Source organism: Haliotis rubra, unplaced genomic scaffold (genome assembly GCF_003918875.1).
Source record: "Haliotis rubra isolate DU_JTF1 unplaced genomic scaffold, ASM391887v1 Scf828, whole genome shotgun sequence".
In the NCBI taxonomy this organism is placed as follows: Eukaryota; Metazoa; Mollusca; class Gastropoda; order Lepetellida; family Haliotidae; genus Haliotis; species Haliotis rubra.
The window spans coordinates 31,420-51,298 of record NW_025767555.1 but is presented as its reverse complement, the minus strand read 5'-3'; the positions used below and the strand labels follow the sequence as shown (position 1 = coordinate 51,298).

The following is a 19,879-nucleotide window of genomic DNA, read 5'->3' as shown; positions in this document are numbered from 1 at the left end:
TAGTTGTTTAATCCAGATTTGTTCTGATTATGATCCTTGATCTGTCATTCCATACAGAAATCCATCTCCACTTTCTTACACTTACATAAATCTGCATAAACATTGGTGATTGGTAGCACTGTGGTAAGTGTGTTTGCTCACATCAGGCCTGTTTGGTCCTGTTATGGTATCTTCATCATGTCACTGCACGTGTTGCTGGTGTTGATCTTGTTGATCAGGATCTGCTGATATCAGGGATACATGCACAGACCTTCATTGTTTTGTAGGTACATTAATCCATCGAGGTTTGTCATTGGTAATGAGTTCGAGATTTCACAGTATCGTTTCGAGAATTGTATTGTTGAGTTAAACATGACATGACAATATTTCAGATATTGAAATGCCTCCATGTCAGTTTGTATCAGTCCTGTACATTACACAACTCTGGCCTTAAGGTCAATAGTACTGATGGAAAGAGTTGACATTGTCAGCTTAACTATTCACTAATAAAATACATAAACAAATTACAAGTCAAGACATTACAGGTTATTATTTGGGATTTATGTAGAGGGTAATGTCCGAGTAACTCTCCATTCCTTTAAAATAATGGAGCCGAGGCCCCAGAGGGGCTACAGCTTGCACTAAGTGCCCAGGGGGGGCCGAGGCCGAGGCACATTATTTTTAAGGAATGGAGAGTTACGAGGATATTACCCTACTTAAATTACATTCGAAGTATTGGGAATATTTCTGTTATCAAAATTAAAATGTCAAAATGACAAGATGAAGGTTTTATTTTGAAACTGGTACACATCGCTCAATCCCTGAAAAGTAATGGAGCGAACAGACAATGGAATGATGTCACAAATGTAATTTAACTACATTTGCAACCTGACTGGCAGGCACATTGGTGAATATATTGTGAAATTTTCTAAAGCTGGATTCTTTTACTGTTTGTAATTTGAAATTATGAGGCATTGGGAAATTTTTAGTACTAATTAGGAATTTTGGTTGTTATTTGCTGCAAGGTAAGAGATGAATATCAGCCTCTTAGGTGGTGTAGATAAATCCCTGTTATTGGTAGGAGAGCAGATAAGTTCCATACTTCCATTATCCGTACACCAACTAATGTTTGAAGCTATACTTTAATCAGGCCTCGATCGTCATCAGATTGTCAGTGGTGGTGGTGGTGTCCTCCACACATCAATTTGGTTGGCTCCCAAATAACGTTTTCGATAAGATTTGTTTTCTTCCTCAAAGAAATTTCTATATTTGTATATTTTAAGTAAACCAGCTAAAATGAATATCACACTGTACTAACAAGTGACTATTTGCTCATTCCAACTGTTTGTGTAGATTCCATGAAACCATCAGGGTTTTACAAGGTGTAATTTCTACATAATTAACAGAATGATTTTCTGAAATACTGGCAAAATTCTTGGATGCAAGTCATAACTGATGCAAAAAGTTGTTATGAAAATGTAAATACATTGGTCTAAGTATTTACAAGATATGTTTTTAGATACTAACTGCTACACCACTAGTTGTAATGATGCGAATCTACAAACTTTCAGAAGTACCGGTAAATCTTACTCAATAAACTGCCAGAAAATATAATCTTGGAATTTCTACTTTGTATTTGTCACTTGATCTTTTAACTGTATTGTGTAAAAGAAATCATGACGCTACTAAATTTTAAAATGCTATTCCCAACTGCTTGAATAAGATCTTTTATAAGAGTTAAATATGTTTTTCTCTACTGCCCGATAAAAACAAAAATAACATACATTTTGATTTTCATACATTTCTCAACTTATGAAAACATTTCAGACTATTTTGTGTTTGTGAAAAGTGTATCTGTATGTGTTGTATGAGGAGTGTTAGCAGAACTTCTCCTGTCTTACAATTTAACCCTTTTATGCACAACTTTTGTGGTCAACGTTATGGTTAATGGTAAAACTGTGTGCTGCCCAAGTTTCAGATGAGTCTTTATACCAAATATAAACCTGCCTTGCCTGTGTAGATGATGCGTAGTAAGTGTTAGCAATGAAGCTCAGGACAGTAGAGAATTAATATGTTGCAAGGATTGATAGGTTTTTGTTGTGTTTGATGATCTGAACAGAGATAGTTTAGTGCAATGCGATATTGTTTGATGTATGTATTAACATGAATGATATAGCTTTACAAATGTCAAGGAACTGGTCATTTATAATTGGGGGATGGGGTGGTCAAGAAAATATGATACAGTCCTAAGACCTAAGTCTGTGCCCAACCCCCAACCCCCAAGCCATTTCCCCTGTGCCTGTCCCTCTACCCACCAGTGCCCTTTCCTCTACACTACCCCCAGTGGTGACCCGTGAAGATCCGGGGTAGAATTGATCTTCAGTAACCCATGCTTGTCGTAAGAGGCAATTAACGGGATCGGGTGGTCAGGCTCGCTGACTTGGTTGACACATGTCATCATATTCCAATTGCATATATCGATGCTCATGCGACTGATCACTGGATTGTCTGTTCCAGACTTGATTGTTTACAGACCACTGCCATGTAGCTGGAATATTGCCGAGAGCGGCGTAAAACTAAACTCACCCCCAGTGCCTCACTCACCCCTCATGATAAAAGACCATTCCCTGGCATGATTAAGATGACATATCCACACGTATGACATGCTTGTTGTGTGTAGGAGTGTTGCTGGCTATGTTGTATTCTGTGTGTTTATGTAGGAGTGTTGCTGGCTATGTTGTATTCTGTGTGTTTATAATGGAGCTCACAGGGAACAGATGGTCTGTTAAGGTTTTGTGTGACCAAGTGACATGTTTATTAAAGCATTTCCCTTCTCGTGAAAACCTCACTATATTTCCCATCAGCACAAATGACAGGGTACTGATAAGATAAGGATCAGATTGAAATTTGTCAAATATATGCTGCATACAATTAACTTTTTGGAATTTGTGAAAAAGTGGAATATTGTGAGAATGATATTATTGATATTATGGATGTGTTACAGGGTGTTATCACTGTTTGAAGGATTATCTATAATTTAGTTCTCGGACATATTTGATGATAAAAGTGTATAAATACTGCTGTACTGTTATTCAAGATATCAGCTGTTTTCATGCTTTAGTTAAGTGTTCACATGTAAAGAAATGTTTTGAAGTAGGATATTTTTTCTGAAATCGATAAAAAATCATGCAGTGACATACCCTTGTTTATGGTAGAGTCTGAGACGGACCTGCAAGGATTTCCTGTCATCCTGCAGTGATGTAAGTGAAATACTGTATACAGCTGTATAAAATACATTCCCTTTCAAGTTTAACATTGTGGGACATTGAGTAGTGTATGCAAGGTTCAGAAAATACTGAATTAGTGTTTAGTTTTAGAATTAGAATTAGTGTTCCAATGTAGAAACTGTTGCATGTGTTCCAGGTCAAAGTGTTATCTCTCAGTTGTCTTTAGCAGACCAATTGTTGCTATGGATACCAGAAAGCACTTGTCTGTGTGTAAGTGGTTTTGCTGTGCCATTTGCCAGAAATGGTTTCATTCACATGTTTGCAATATGCAATTGTAAAATGAAAAATAAACATATGTGAAACTTTTAAATTAATTTTGTTGTATTTGTTTAACAAGCTTTTGATTCACCTAGCTGTTCATGCCCCTCCCTTGCATTCTAAAATCTAAATTATATTCTATTGCAACTCTTTCTAATTCTTCTTAATACTGTCGGAGATCAGCCAGAATATCAGATGCTTTTAAGATTATGTGAAATATACATTACTTTTTCAAAATGATGAATCGGAGTCAAATATATATTTCAGGCTGGTGATAGATACAAGTGTCTAGGATTGTCTCAAACTGGGCCAGGAACACTGATGCAGGCTTGTCAGTTGAAGGTTCACAAGGCAACCCTTCTCTTTGGATGTGAATCTGAGATGGAATCAGCTCCCAGCAAGGGGGTTGGTTGGGTTTGCTGTCTATAAGGCTGCACTCCGCAATATTCCTGCTATATAGGGGCGGTCTGTAAATAATCAAATCTGGTTCAGATAAAATCACAATCCAGTCATCAACAGAATGAACATCGATCTATCAGTTGGGATACCATGACATGTGTCAACCAATTCAGCAGCCTGACCACTCGATCCTGTTAGTCGCCTCTTACAACAAGCATGGGGTACTGAAGAACATTTTTTTTAACCCAGATCTTCATGGGAGTAGTTGGTCCGGCTGGTTGAGTGAGGGTCCTCAGATCCCATATACAATGCTCATTATGCCATCGGTTTGCCTGGTCCGGCTGGTTGAGTGAGGGTCCTCAGATCCCATATACAATGCTCATTATGCCATCGGTTTGCCTGGTCCGGCTGGTTGAGTGAGGGTCCTCAGATCCCATATACAATGCTCATTATGCCATCGGTTTGCCTGGGCCGGCTGGTTGAGTGAGGGTCCTCAGATCCCATATACAATGCTCATTATGTCATTGGTTTGCCTGGGCCGGCTGGTTGAGTGAGGGTCCTCAGCTCCCATATACAATGCTCATTTTGCCATCGGTTTGCCTGGTCCGGCTGGTTGAGTGAGGGTCCTCAGATCCCATATAGAATGCTCATTATGCCATTTATTTGCCTGGTCCGGCTGGTTGAGTGAGGGTCCTCAGATCCCATATACAATGCTCATTATGCCATTGGTTTGCCTGGTCAGGCTGGTTGAGTGAGGGTCCTCAGATCCCATATACAATGCTCATTATGCCATCGGTTTGCCTGGTCCGGCTGGTTGAGTGAGGGTCCTCAGATCCCATATACAATGCTCATTATGCCATCGGTTTGCCTGGTCAGGCTGGTTGAGTGAGGGTCCTCAGATCCCATATGCAATGCTCATTATGCCATTGGTTTGCCTGGTCAGGCTGGTTGAGTGAGGGTCCTCAGATCCCATATACAATGCTCATTATGCCATCGGTTTGCCTGGTCAGGCTGGTTGAGTGAGGGTCCTCAGATCCCATATACAATGCTCATTATGCCATTGGTTTGCCTGGTCAGGCTGGTTGAGTGAGGGTCCTCAGATCCCATATACAATGCTCAGTATGCCATTGGTTTGCCTGGTCCGGCTGGTTGAGTGAGGGTCTTCAGATCCCATATACAATGCTCATTATGCCATTGGTTTGCCTGGTCAGGCTGGTTGAGTGAGGGTCCTCAGATCCCATATACAATGCTCATTATTCCATCGGTTTGCCTGGTCAGGCTGGTTGAGTGAGGGTCCTCAGATCCCATATACAATGCTCATTATGCCATTGGTTTGCCTGGTCAGGCCCAAGGCCCCGGATGTCTAGAACTGGAGTGGGGCGTTCAGCAGAGGGAAGAAAGAAAGGCAGGAACACATACACTGCTTATCCATTGGCGGATCCAGGGGTGGGGGTGTGTGTTTCGAAACCTCTGAAGCCCCCCTTTAAAAATTCCTGGATCCCCCCATGTTATCTAACACAGAAATTGTGTACGACTCATCGGCGGATCCAGAGGGGAAACTGCACATCCCTGCCTATTTCGGAAGGACCAGATGAGGTATATACACGTGGTGGCTGAAAAGTAGGGATGAAATGGTAGTTTTTCCACATTGAGGCACATAAACTCTCATATATATATGAACCTTAAGAAAGTCATCGATTGACATCCAAAGGCTTGAACACATGATACCCGTGAAGATCCGGGTTCGAATATTGACCTTCAGTAACCCACGCTTGTCGTAAAAGGCGGGATCGGGTGGTCAGGCTCGCTGACTTGGTTAACACATGTCATCGATTACCAATTGCGCAGATCGATGCTCATGCTGTTGATCACTGGATTGTTTGGTCCAGACTCGATTATTTACAGACCGCCGTCATATAGCTGGAATATTGCTGAATGCAGTGTAAAACTAAACTCACTCACTCACTTGAACACATGAAGTAACACGTGTCCAAATAGATCACAGTGAAATTCCTCTTTCTGCACAATGTACGAGTGTGATGATCACCAGCGAGTACTCCTGTATGATCGTATCTTGTATCAACTGCCAGAATTAAAAGTTGCATCAGCTGTGTGTTAAACACGGTTGTAGTCTATCAGGCTATAGGATCAAGGGTCACCTAAACGACGCCAGTGATTACGAAGACATTTAATTTTGTATGTATTAAAACTAGTTTAAATAACAACCTAATTCAAATGATGCATGCTAAAATGTTTTACTTTGGTGCCATGCTATGTGATGAAATGCATCGATTTTGGAACATTCAATAAAACAACTCCTGATGGGGTTTCAGGGTATGAAAAGGGGAATGAGGATCACGACGAACTGGTTGATGACCTGTCATGGTCGATAATTGTGTTATATCAATCACTGGATGGTCTAATCTAGACTCGAGTATGCAAGGGCGATACCTGAGATACGCAGACTTTTATATTTTGACGTCGTGATGAAAATTGACGGCGGGCGAGCGAGTGGGAGGAAGTAAACAGGAAAAATACGTGCAGTTTTAGCTTCGGAAAATATGTTATTTTTAACAACTCTGTTCAAATCGGAAACCAAGTGAATTAACATGAACCTGTGGGTTTATCACTGTAGTCAGGGCTAGATGGATTAGGGACGGACCAGATGACACACTTTTTGCCAGATTCCGTCATCCTAATTTTCGTTGGTTCTTATCTGAAGCAGATGTATGCTGCACTGCAGAGAAACCGAGTGAGTTTAGTTTTATGCCGCACTCAGCAATATTCCAGGTACTACACGGCGGTCTGTTAATAATCAAGTCTGAACCAGAGTTTCCAGTGATCAACAGCATGAGCATCTATCTACACAATAGTGATACGATGACATGTGTCAACCAAATCAGCGAGCCTGCTCAAAAGCCTATTACTATATCCTGAGCTCTTCAAGTAGGATACCAAGATTGGAACTGTATTTCCCTAAGTCGTTTAAATCAACACAAGACACCATACTGAGATGGTTTCAGTACATGATACTCCATAGAATTGTACCTACCAATACAATTCTCCAAAAGATTAAAATAAACGATTCTGATTTATGTTCATTCTGCAATGAAGAAAAGGAATCTATTTGTCACTTGTTATGGGAATGTGAATTTGTGCAAACCTTTTGATCAAAGTTTTTATCATCGTTAACAGAAGGTTGTGAGCACATCCATAACGTCACGTTGGAACTGGTAATTTTTGGCTGTAAGAAAAATGTTTTTACCGATTCTGGGTTTGACTTGTTCATATTATTGGGAAAATATTACTTCTTCTTTACCAAATGTTGCTCGGTTCAGAAGTGAGTTGTATATACTTTAACAGAAACTGTAATGCCGAATTATATTCTAAAGGTGAGTGAATGGTTTGTCTTGTTTCATAAAACATATACACCTGTATCCCATTACACTGCTTCATATCTTCTGACTTTGCAGTTCCCTGGGTGCTGAGTCGTGTCTGTAACAGGGTTTCAGGAATAAAATTTATATAACAAAAACAAGTCAGCGGGCCTGACCCCGATCCCGTTAGTCGCCTCTTACGACAAGCATGGGTTACTGACGATCAATTCTAACCCGGATCTTCACGGGTAGCAGAGAAAAGAGCTCAGGTCACAAATCAGTTGAAGTTAATCAACGTTGATGGCGGAGAGTCTTTGTGTGGGTGACCATGTTTGGCAGCTTGACTACGTTATGGCCTCTCTGTAGCCATAAACACTGAGATCATATTTAGGATAAACGGACATGTTTTGCAGGTCATTCGTGACTGATTGTCAGTTTCATCAAAGACGTATATACGTCCTTGGTTTCATGCACATTATTTCATCCGATCGTTAATATTTATTTCAACACTAAACAAAGTTTATGCATTAAATAACCGGACAAATTTCATTTCAACTGGGTTGTTTTTCATGTTGTTTTTTAAAGAATTTTTGGGTGCTTCTTCTAAAGAATTAAGATTTGTAAAAGGTGTTAAAGTAGGATGAACTTTCAGAGACCTAGCAAAATAGTCTTGGAGAAAACGGCCAAATGTGTTTGTGGCTAAAATGTCCGACAACAGATCTAGAAAAACTATTGACTTGTGCCATGGTAGTGTGAAGGATGCCTACAAATCTTTTGCAAAGGCTCCGATGGGGACTTCTGATCACAATACTGTTTATTTAGTTCCTTTGTATTGTCAAAAATTAAAGTCAGAGAAGCCAGTCTTAAAATATGTAAAGTCGTGGACAAAAGATTGTTTGAGCAGTTGAGAGGATGTTTTGATTGTACAAATTGGGATATGTTTGAACATACTAGTGATAATTTGAATGAGTTTACAAATACTGTAACTGATTATATAAATTTCTGTGTAGAAAACATTGTGCCAGTTAATGTATTAAAATATTTCCTAATAACAAGCCTTGGGTAACTAAAGAGTTCAAATCAGTTTTAAATGAAAAGAAAAGGGCTTTCTGTGCAGGGGACAAGGTCAAGGTTAAAGAGATTCAGATAGAGATTGCTTGTTTAACAAGGAAATGTAAAGATGAATACAAAACAAAGATTGACAGACAATTTTCGGTAAACAATTTACGTAATGCATGGAGTGGCATAAAAACTATCATTGGATCAAATATTAGGCCTCGACAGTTGGAATCCAGCGATGACTTATCTTTTTCAAATGAGTTAAAGTCATTCTACTCCCGATTTGATACTGGGAATTTTTCAGATGAAAGGAAACTTGTATTGGAATCGCTTCCACCTTGTGAAATGTTAAATATATCGACAGAAGATGTGATTAGTTCATTCGCTAAGATAAATCCACATAAATGTTGTGGGTCTGATAACTTGCTAGGGATTGTTCTTAAGGAATGTAGAGTGCAACTGGCTGTTATTTTTCAAAAGCTATTTCAGATATCAATTAATTCTCATAGTGTTCCCATTCTTTGGAAAACCTCTAAAATTATTCCATTGCCAAAAAAGAAAAATCCCTCTGTTAATAATGACTTCAGACCAGTGGCCCTAACCTCTATTGCCATGAAATGTTTGGAACGTATTGTTAAAATCTCATTGTTGAAAGAAGTCAGCCATGCTCTTGACCCATTACAATTTGCATACAGAACAAGGCGTGGGGTAGATGATGCAACAATCACTCTGTTAAACAATGTCTATAAGCATTTAGAAAACTATGGTACTTATGTGAGAATAATGTTTGTTGATTTTTCATCTGCCTTTAATACTATTCAACCTCATTTGTTAATTGATAAACTTTTCAAAATGAATGTTAATTCTAACATCATCAAATGGATTAATTCACTTCTAGTTAACAGACAACAATTTGTACAGGTTAATAATGTGAAATCATCAATTGTAAACACATCAACTGGCGCTCCACAAGGTTGCGTCATTTCACCAATTTTGTTTATATTGTACACCAATGACTGTGTATCCAACACAGAAACATGTTTAACAGTCAAATTCGCGGATGATGCTGCATTGGTAGGCCTTATTAGGGAATCAGAACTTAGTTACAGAGCTGAAATTTCTAAATTTGTAGAAGGGTGTAAATCACATTTTTTATTTTTGAATGTGCAAAAAACCAAAGAAATGATCATAGATTTTAGGAAAGCTAAGTCAACAATAAATGCTGTAACTATTGAAGATAATGAAATCGAAAGAGTAACTGAATACAAATATTTGGGTACTGTCTTAGATTCGAAACTCTCCTGGAACGAAAACACTGAGAAAATATATAAAAAAGGACAGCAACGCTTGCATTTTTGTGGAAGTTGAAACATTTTAAAATCGACCAAACTATCATGATGTTATTTTACAAAACCTTTATTCAAAGTGTCATAAACTTTAATTTCATGAGTTGGTTCGGGAACCTGTCTGTTCAGAATAAAAAAAACTTTCAAAAATCGTAAACACTGCGTCTAAAATTATTGGGCTTCCTATCGAAAGTATCGGCAGTTGTTATGAGCAGCAAATTTCAAAAAAGCTAAACAAAATTTTAAGTGATCCTACTCACATACGCTTTTCTGAATATTCATCATTACCTTCTGGACGCAGGCTGCGTATGCCGACTTTTAGAACAAACAGGGCTCGCCACTCATTTGTTCCAGCTAGTATTAGATGCATTAACAACAAATTCTGTGAATGACTTGTCTTTAATTGTCAAAATTCTATTCAATATCTATGTTTGTGTACTAAATTGATGTATTTATATCCTGATTATTTCATGATTACCAATTTCAATGTTATGTATGGCTGCTTTATGAATGAAAAACTGGAGAACGTATGATGCAAAACAAATTTCCCTTGGGACAATAAAGAATTATCTTATCTTATCTTATCTTAATAACCGAATGTACATCAATATTCAAGACAATGGCAAAAGCGGTATGCATGTTTGAACATTTGGGAGTGATCCCCCGTGATAGCAACGCGACAAAGCTCTTTTCAGCGATACGTCGTTCCTTGAACCTTGTATACCGAGGTAGCACGCATTGAAATGGAGCTTTCAAGTCGGGCGTCGCCTAGTTGTCACGTGACTGTAGGATGACATCTCATTGGCTTGTTGTATGACCTTTAACCTCACCCACGGTGACAGATGCGGCAAAGTTTCAGAGAAGGAAAGTTGTCCTCCTTACTTTTCTGAGAAAATGACGCGCAAAAAACGCGGCAAGTGCTGCAAATTCCTTCCTTGCTGTTCAGGTAAGAACATGGACTATACGTTGAGAATAATAAGCGTTATACTGTTATTAAAACGTTTTATTAGAAAACGATAAATTGACAGCGTTACGTCTCAATGACAGAACGCTTTAGTTCCTTGCTTTATTTCATTTCCACTAACAGAGAGCAATGCTTTCACTGTATTTTACATATGCAGGCATCTTTGGAATCTTCTGTAATTCATGCAGATAAGTTCTAGTTAATTTTGTTAGATGCAATGGCAATGCCTTCAGAGCGACCCCTTTTTACCGCCGACCGGGGCGTCGTTCGGTTTCTCTTCTGTATACGATGACTGTTTTGGACTCGTCAGCAAACGAGCTCAGAAATCATCCGTTGTGGAAATAAGAAGTAACACTAGAATCTGTATGTGATCTTCATTATTCTCCCAGACAATCACCAGATGTCACACTTGGATCTTTTTTAACACTTCAGTAGTGAGATTGAATTTGTAACAAGGAAATGGGGTATTTAATTGGAATTTGTTAAATCTAAATTTACTTGAACCATGCCATGGACATCGTAATTAACAGCGTAACAAAATGATAACAAAGGTATTTACTTCATTGAACTTACCTCCCGTTAATTGGGACTCAATGTCAGCCGCACATTTTGGGTAATGATGTTTTAAGGATACATTTTCACCTACTGCCGTGCCTGTTTTCCGTTATTTGTCTGAAACCAGTCATAAGTTTTAAAGGATCCGGGGCCAGATATTTACTTGAGAATATAAACAGTTGATGGTATGTCAACATAACATATTTGGCACATTTGATGTTTCTTTTGGGCATTTATCTTTTCTGTTATTGGTATCCTCCTATGCCAGGAAGCTTAAGTTAATATGCATGCCATGCCATTGTCATACATATTGGTAATCAAATTAAATAGGAAATGTTTTAACACAAATTCATTCTTTTATCATTTAGTTAAAGATAGTTTGAGTCCAGCTAGTAGTCCATTGTCCATTGTGTGATTGGCTCTAGTGGTCCATATACTAGGGTTACATCTACAGTCAAGTATGACAAAGCAAAATGACAGGTGGATAATGAAATTGATTTCATTTTCCCTTATTAGGGGTTTTCATTTGATAGAAATGGTTTACTCATTATCTAAGCAGAAAAGTAAAGGAAACCCTTGCTTAAAGGGTGAAATCTTATGGATATCAACTTGTCACATGAGGAACAGAACATTTTGGAGTATATTCTTAGTCCTTCAGCAGGCAGTATGCTTTCAACTTTTCATACATTATTGATTAATGTATTTGAGTCTGAATGATGATTATGTTTCAGATGCAGAAAGTGAAGCAATTGAAGACTTTGCAAATTTTGAAGATACTACTCTTGCTCGTAAGTATAGTGTGTATTTACAACAGTTTTTGTTCTGTAACATTTTTTGTTGATTATGTGAAAAGAACTGAAATGATAGCCTCAAAGCTTGACAGAATACATTGTATATCATGCTTGAAGGGATTTGTGAGAGAATGCTGATATTCCATATTCCAACAAGGCCCTGTTTCTGTCAATTACTGTATTGTAGAGGTTAGAGGTCCCTTTTCCTACCGTGAAATATTTCAACAGCCCAACACAAAAAATCTCTCTGTGGAATTCAATGAACTTCTACATGGGCTTTCTTGGGACTCTAATGGTGTGCATCTCATATTTTGTTTTTGTATTTTATTGGTTTTTTTTTGTAAGTTTAGAGACATTTGAACTTAGGTACATTTTGCTGAATTTCTCTCTGATGATAGTGTAATGGGGGATGAAGTCTATCCACTTCTCCACAAATACTGCTCAACAGAATTGAATGAACTTCTACATGTCTTTCGTAGGGACTCTAAAGGTGTGCATTTCATAATTTTGTATGCAATTTCTTAATTTTGTCACTTTTACAAATGTTTGAACTTAGTTGAATTTTGTTCTATTCAGCCTGTTTGTTCCATCCAACAGGTGGTGTACGTTATCCACTTCTCCTCAAAAACTACTTTATGGAATTCATTTCGATTACACATGTGTTTTATAGGGACTCTAAAGGCGTGCATCTCATATTTTGATTTTGTATTTTATTTATTTTTCCAATTTTAATGCCGTTTGAACTTACATAAATTTTGTTGAATTTCTCTCTGAATATAGTGTTATAGGGGATGAAGTCTATCCACTTCTCCACAAAAGCTGCTCAACAGAATTGATTGAGCTTCTACATGCGTTTCATTGGAACTCTAAAGGTGTGCATCTCATACCTTGTTCATCCAATTTCTTAATTTTGTCACTTCTACAGATGTTTGAACTTAGTTGAATTTGGTTCTATTCATCCTGTTCGTCCCATACAACAGTGGGTGTACTTTATCCGCTTCTCCTGAAAAACCACTGCACAAAACTCATTTAGCTTACATATGTCCTTTATAGAGACTCTAAAGGTGTGCATCACATATTTTGTTTTTGTATTTTGTATTTTTTTGTATGTTTAGAGACATGTGAACTTAGATAAATTTTGTTGAATTTCTCTCTGATGATAGTGAAATAGGAGATTAGGTCTATCCTCTTCTCCACAAAAACTGCTCAACAGAATTGATTAAGCTTATACGTGTGTTTCATTGGGACTCGAAAGGTGTTCATCTCATATTTGCATAGATGTTTATTAAACTTGTTCGTGAATTTTGTTTAATTATTGATCTTTATATGATAATGTGTTAGGTTGTGTTATCTAACCCCTCAACACATTGTTTTTAGTGTTTTCAAGTACTTCAGTAGGACCCTGAATGTGTGAACTCTTCCTACAGCAGCAGGGGCATCCGTGTCCCTGGACACAATTTTTTTCTTGTTTTTTTCTTAGTTGGTTGACACATGTCATCATATCCCAAATGTGTGCATTGATGCTGATGCTGTTGATCACTGGATTGTCTGGTCCAGACACAATTATTTACTGATATGGCGTTAAACAGTAAACAAACAAACAACAACAGCACCTAGGGACTGATCATTTGCTATTGTTGGAGACTTTTTTGTTAAAAATGTAAAATTTATGCACATAGTTATAATTTAAGAAATGTCTGTTTTTTCAGCTTTCATGTGACTATACTCTTATGGATCAATTATGAATAGTAGGATGAGTTTACACCTAAAAATATTATTTTAGGTGGGAGGGTACTTCTAAAGAGGTATGAAGAAAGTCATCCTCCACGTTGCTCATCAGTGAAAGACACTGAAACTGAGATAGAGGAGATCAATATTACTCAAAGAAGCCCACCGAATGCTCCAGCAGATGGTATTCTGGATATCACTCCAGAACTTGATAGCAGCTCCTCTGTTAGAGATCAGTCTGATGATGCTACTGATGATACCAGAGGAAAAGATTCCAAGGCCAGGAAGCACCACAGTGTTCCTGCAGAAATAGATATTGTTGCCAGACATGTCAAGAGTCCACATAGTACCCAGCCACTGCAAGTGGATAGTGGGAGAGTAGATGTGGATGTTAAGATCAAGAAGAGGCACAGTGTTCCTGAAGATAAAGCACAGAGGGCCTCCAGAGAAGCCATCAGGACCCCTCATGGTATTCAGCCACTACAAATCAAGAAAAGGTATGATGAATCTGATGCTAAGTTGAAGGATAGCCAAAGCGTTTCTGCAGACGAGGTTGAAAAGACCATCAGAGATGTCATTAAGAGGCCACACAGTGCTCAGAAAAAGAATGCCAGTTATGGACATGACATAAGCGCTACAGAAGATGACTTGAAGGCTACCAGAAATATCAAGACTCCTCTTAGCAGTGAGCAAGAAGATGTCAGTGGTAAATGTGATGCTGATGCTGAGGTAAGAAGGTCTCCAAGCATTCAGGATGTCAGTGCCAAGCAGACCTCCAAAGATTCTTCCAAGACTTCACTTTGCAGTCAAGAAAGTGACAAAGTCCTTAAAAGGCACAGAATCTCTGAAGGAAAAAACATCCAAGATGTTGACAGAAATCTGCAAAGTCAACATGTTACTGAATCAGCAGAATTCAGCAGTGGCAGTGATGACAACAATGTCCAGATCAAGAAAGTCACAAGAGATGATGCAGATGCCAAAATCAAGAACAGACGCAGCAAGCCTGAAGACAAGGCCAAAGCTACTCCTGATGCCATCAAGCAGCCACATGAATTCAAGGAATCAAAGGTCAACCTTCGAATTGATTGTGCTGATGCCAAGACTAGAAAGCAACCCAACATTAATGAAGATAAAATCAAGACTGTCAGCAGATATGACATCACTGCCTCAGATGACTTTCAGCGTGTACAAGTTCATTCTGAAAGTGTTGATCGCAAGGTCAAGAAATACAGTGGTCCAACCATAAATGGAGACAGCACCTCCCCACCTCTACCAGCAAGTGAGGATGTTCAGAAGGTGAAACATGACACTCATCCTCCAGGCAAGCCAGAGATACTTGCTGTAGAAGACAAGAACGACATTCTTGATATTGATGCCAAGATGGAGAAACATAAATGTGTTGCTACAGAGGATAGAGCACAGGTTGCAACAAGTGGGGCTCAGACGAGCCATCACATCAGTCAGCACTTTGAAACAGTTACTGGAAAACTGACCATGAAGGCTGAAGACAATGCTGTCCATCAAGTTGATTCAACAGAAGCACAGGCTACTGCTGCTATAGCTGATCTTCATAGGCCATCTTCACTTCCAGTGGTGTTGGTAAGAGATATGCAAGCAGCTGAACATGACCATTTTGTAGTGAAAGCTGCAGGAGGATCACCCAAGGTAAAGAAAGATAAACTGAGATTTGTCAAATCTGTCCACAGTGAAAATGTTTGTGTGTCAGACACTCTTCGTTTAATGTCCAGAGAAGAAGAAGTGCATTTCTTAACACTTGACACAGAAGATGAGCTTGAAGCGCAAGAATGCAAGGCACAGAAAAGGAAGAGCAAAATTCCAGTAAGGGTGAAAGTACAGGAAAAATCAGATTCAGCATCAGATCATTCAAGTGGTTCTACCACCAAACTCCCTGCTCATCAGAACAGATCTTCCACCAGGCTTCCTGTTCCTCAAACCAAATCTACAACCAAGCTCCCAGCTCCTCCAAGCACAGCTACCGCCAAGTCAAGCTCATCTAACACCAAGCAGCCTTCTCCCCCAAGCAAATCTACCACCAAGCACTCTGCTTGCCAAGGCAAATCAACCACCAAGCAGCCTTCTCCCCCGAACAGATCTGCCACCAAGGACTCTGCGCCTCAAAGCAAATCTAAGTCGAGCATGTCTACCACCAAGCAGTCTTCCCCTCCGAACACATCTACCGCCAAACAGCCTTCTCCTCCGAACACATCTACCACCAAGCAGCCTTGTCCTCCAAACACATCTACAACCAAGCAGCCTTCTCCTCCAAACACATCTACAACCAAGCAGCCTTCTCCCCCAAACACATCTACAACCAAGCAGCCTTCTCCTCCAAACACATCTACAACCAAGCAGCCTTCTCCTCCAAACACATCTACAACCAAGCAGCCTTCTCCTCCAAACACATCTACAACCAAGCAGCCTTCTCCCCCAAACACATCTACAACCAAACAGCCTTCTCCGACGAACACATCTACCACCAAGCAGCCTGCTCCTCCACCAGTTCCTCCTTCTGGTCCAATCAGGAAGCCCAGAGTTAGTAGAGCATCCAAGGCAAAATTGCCAGATGACAAATTCAAATTCATGAAGAAAGATGATGAGTTGCCCAGTCCTCCTGATTCAGGTAAAATATAGTTTTGTACGATTTAAGATATGACCTTACATTTTATGATTATTTGTAATTCCCATTTTTGTAAATGATGTGAATTTTGTCTTTCTGAATGATAATTACCAATTACACAAACTCATGGGAGTACTTGTTTGAAATTATTCAAGGTAAAGCATTGATTTATGTTCAATTTACAATCTTTAGGAAGAAATGTAGAAGTTACATTGATCCATTAATTGCTTCAAAAGTTGACCAGTGTGCCTACAATTAGAACTAGTAATTTAAGAAACAATGCATAAATAACCTCTAAGTCAGTTTTGATGATGGTACCAGATGAATCAATATCGCTGAAGCCAGCCAATACAAAGATGAAGATTCCAGAGCTGTTTCTAGATGAGAATGCTGCAGCACAGAAGCAGGAATCATCAGGAAGTGATACAGATCCTGACTTTTACAAGCTGATTGGGTTTGACTTAGACAAGGCTAGAGCACTCAAACATGCAGGTATGTCTTTTTTTATGTTGTGTACTGATATTCTGATAGGGCTGGGACGATGCACTGATACATCACGATACATTTTAGTTTGATACATCTATTGTATCGTTGACTGGTGTATTGATACAAAATGATACACAACTTTTTTTCAAAACAGTAGAGTCAGTACTCCGAATACCGCACAGGCTCCTAAGTTCCGTACACTTTGATTTGTGCGCAATAGCTTATTATGTTTGCGTGTGGCATCGCCTTACCGTTGTCGCTTTGAAATGAGGTAATTCCCAACTCTATTTTTAGCTATCGTGTGTATTTGTCATGCGCTTTCTCTTCGAGATACGATTGGTTATCACGTTGTGCACTTGCGCAATAGCCACTCTCTCCACTTCTTGCCGGGTTGACGTCAAGGTCACTATCCGAGACTCTCTACGCGCTACGCCTAAAAGCGTGAAATTTAAACATCACTCACGGCACGAAAACCTGAAATAATGTATTTGAGCTGTCCAAAAATGTAATCTTCAAACACAGTGACCGGTTTCGTACAGGTTACTTTTAAAAGTAACACAGAATGAGGCGTACGATATTTGATGCCCAAATAATTATATTTTTTTGCCATGCTCCTTATTTCGTACAGTGACATTTTATTTTTTCCCATGTCATATTTACTCATATGAAACATTTGCATAGGCACTGATAAACAGTGAATATTACATATAGACATATAATAGAATAATATAAGTGTATATGGCCGTTGTTGAAGTCCATTTCTTACTTATTGTGAGAAAAGTATTTATCGTTGATATTAGCCTGTGCTAGCTTGAGGTTTTTTATACCGGTTATCACTCCTTTACGGGCACGGTGGGGCAGAATAATGGTTAAAACGTTTGCTCGGCACGCAGGAGACCCGGGTTCGATTCGCCATTTCTGGTGTCCCCCGCCGTGATATTGCTGGAATATGGCAAAAAGCAGCGTCAAACCATACTCACTCACTACTCTAGCACAGCCTTAATGTGAAATGACAACACAAAGAATGCATACAGAGTAACTGTACATATTTTATAACACATCCACGAATGTTGTAACAACAAATACATAAATGTAAAATTATAATAGACATATAATAGAAAAATACACAAAGCAGGCTCTTTGGAGTGCAGTTGCCACGGTTACGGGGCAGGGTCTGTCATTTCGAACTGCATCGAAATGTTTTAAAGTACCCGTCATGACCATTAGCGATCATGTCCGGGGAATATCTGAGGGAGGGAGTCTTGGCCGCCCATCAGTACTGACGGCGGCAGTTGAAGAGATTGCCGACAAAATAAAGGCTGCAACCCGTCGCCAGCTTGTCCTAAAGGGTGGATCGCTGGATTTTTTAAGCGCCACCCCGACATACATTTAAGATCGCCCGTACCTCTCACCACAGTCAGAGCAAGAATGCTCAATCCATCAGTGACTAAAAATTACTTTGATGAACTTGAGAAACTTGTCTACAGTCTAGGGTTAGACGATAAACCACACGTAATTTGGAACATCGACGAAACAAGTGTTCCGCTGCCACATAAACCAACTAAAGTTATGGCTGATTTGACGTCAGCTTGGATTCATCAGGAGAAGGGGGAGTTGCTGATGTTCCTGTTGTTGCTGAAGCAGACAATCCGGCGACTTCTGATACTGTTACACCTGATGCCGGAGTGTCTGCTACACTAATAGCTGGGACATCACTGGTTCCATCTACATCTGAAGCAGAAGGGTGGGAAGTCAGCTTCCAAATCTAATGTTGTAAATACCTAAACAAGATTTGTTATTTGGGACCATTGTTTGTAATTGTGTGTGTGTGTTGTGTTGTGTGTGTGAGAGATATGATTTTAAGGTGGGGGCATCAATTTTGTACACATGCACTAGGGGGATCAGCAATTTTGTACACAAAATATTACAAAAATACGCTTAGAATTATGGGGGTGGCATTGATTTTGAACATAACATGCTGGGGGTTCACGTACATTTACAAGAATAATTAGGGGAGGGGAATCAAATTGTACAGGCTTCTCCATAAAAATCATCAAACACCCCACCCCCCAGCCATAACTTATGAACGGTCGCTTACCTATCCGACAAACGTATGTGCTGGAGGGGAATGTTCTGTGTTTGGTTTACGAAATACAGTTTGTTTGCCGAGTGTGTCTCCGTTTCGCAAACACCATGGGACACTTGCATGCTTATTGCCCATAACTTGTACGTTTCGGAAACCTAGGCTAAGTGGATAATAAACTATTTATCATGTAATGCCATTCCAGATTTATCTATTGTTTTGGACATTCTTTTACTTGCGTATGAATACAATTTTTAAGCAACATTTAGTTATTGTGTGCCAAATTATTTGCATTCATTGTTGCCAACAGAAAAATACGTGACATCGTCATACTCCTACATAAGCTGATTATGACACTCAGTCAACAAGTTGATAAACACAGCATATTGATAAGTGGAGATAAAAAAAGTTCCTGATAGGTGGCCTCATTTATATGTTTATCACATCGTGGTGCCAAGTTTGATTCAGTATGATTCTAAATTGGTTTTGTGGCTGTTTCCTCCATTTTAACAGGCGTTGTACCACGCTTGGTGGCAGTCCCGTGGATGTCACGTAATGGTACTCGTTAGATAAAACGCGGTTGTGGGGAAAAGCGCTCTATTGCATAACAATGGGAGCCCCGCTCACAACTAGTATTGCACAAAAAATCCTGTCTTTATATTAACGACACTTACTAAAACTCTAATTGCCCATCTTGTATTATAACGGATATGTTTAAACTCTTACCTTCAGCGATGCTTTTCAGGATGTCTTGATTTTAGTGACATAAGACAGAGACCGCCCGCACGAGAAGTGATGCCGGTGAAATTTCTACTCCCATGCTTCAGTTATCCGATGTGTTCACAGTTCACACCATTACATTCAAATGACACGCTGATTCTACCTCAAACCGTTGATGACGGTGATGCTCTGTTACTACGTCACTGCAA

The 19,879-nt window shown here is 39.2% G+C and overlaps 1 protein-coding gene across 1 annotated transcript; it reads left to right on the top strand.

Moving 5' to 3' along the window:
* The first annotated feature begins 10,599 nt into the window (after positions 1–10,599).
* LOC124262223 (serine/arginine repetitive matrix protein 1-like) lies at positions 10,600–18,568 on the top strand. The gene is made up of 5 exons (XM_046696695.1): positions 10,600–10,651; positions 11,956–12,012; positions 13,799–16,384; positions 16,703–16,873; positions 18,312–18,568. The coding sequence occupies exons 1-5, from the start codon at positions 10,600–10,602 to the stop codon at positions 18,566–18,568; spliced, it is 3,123 nt and encodes a 1,040-aa protein (XP_046552651.1).
* Positions 18,569–19,879: the final 1,311 nt, after the last annotated feature.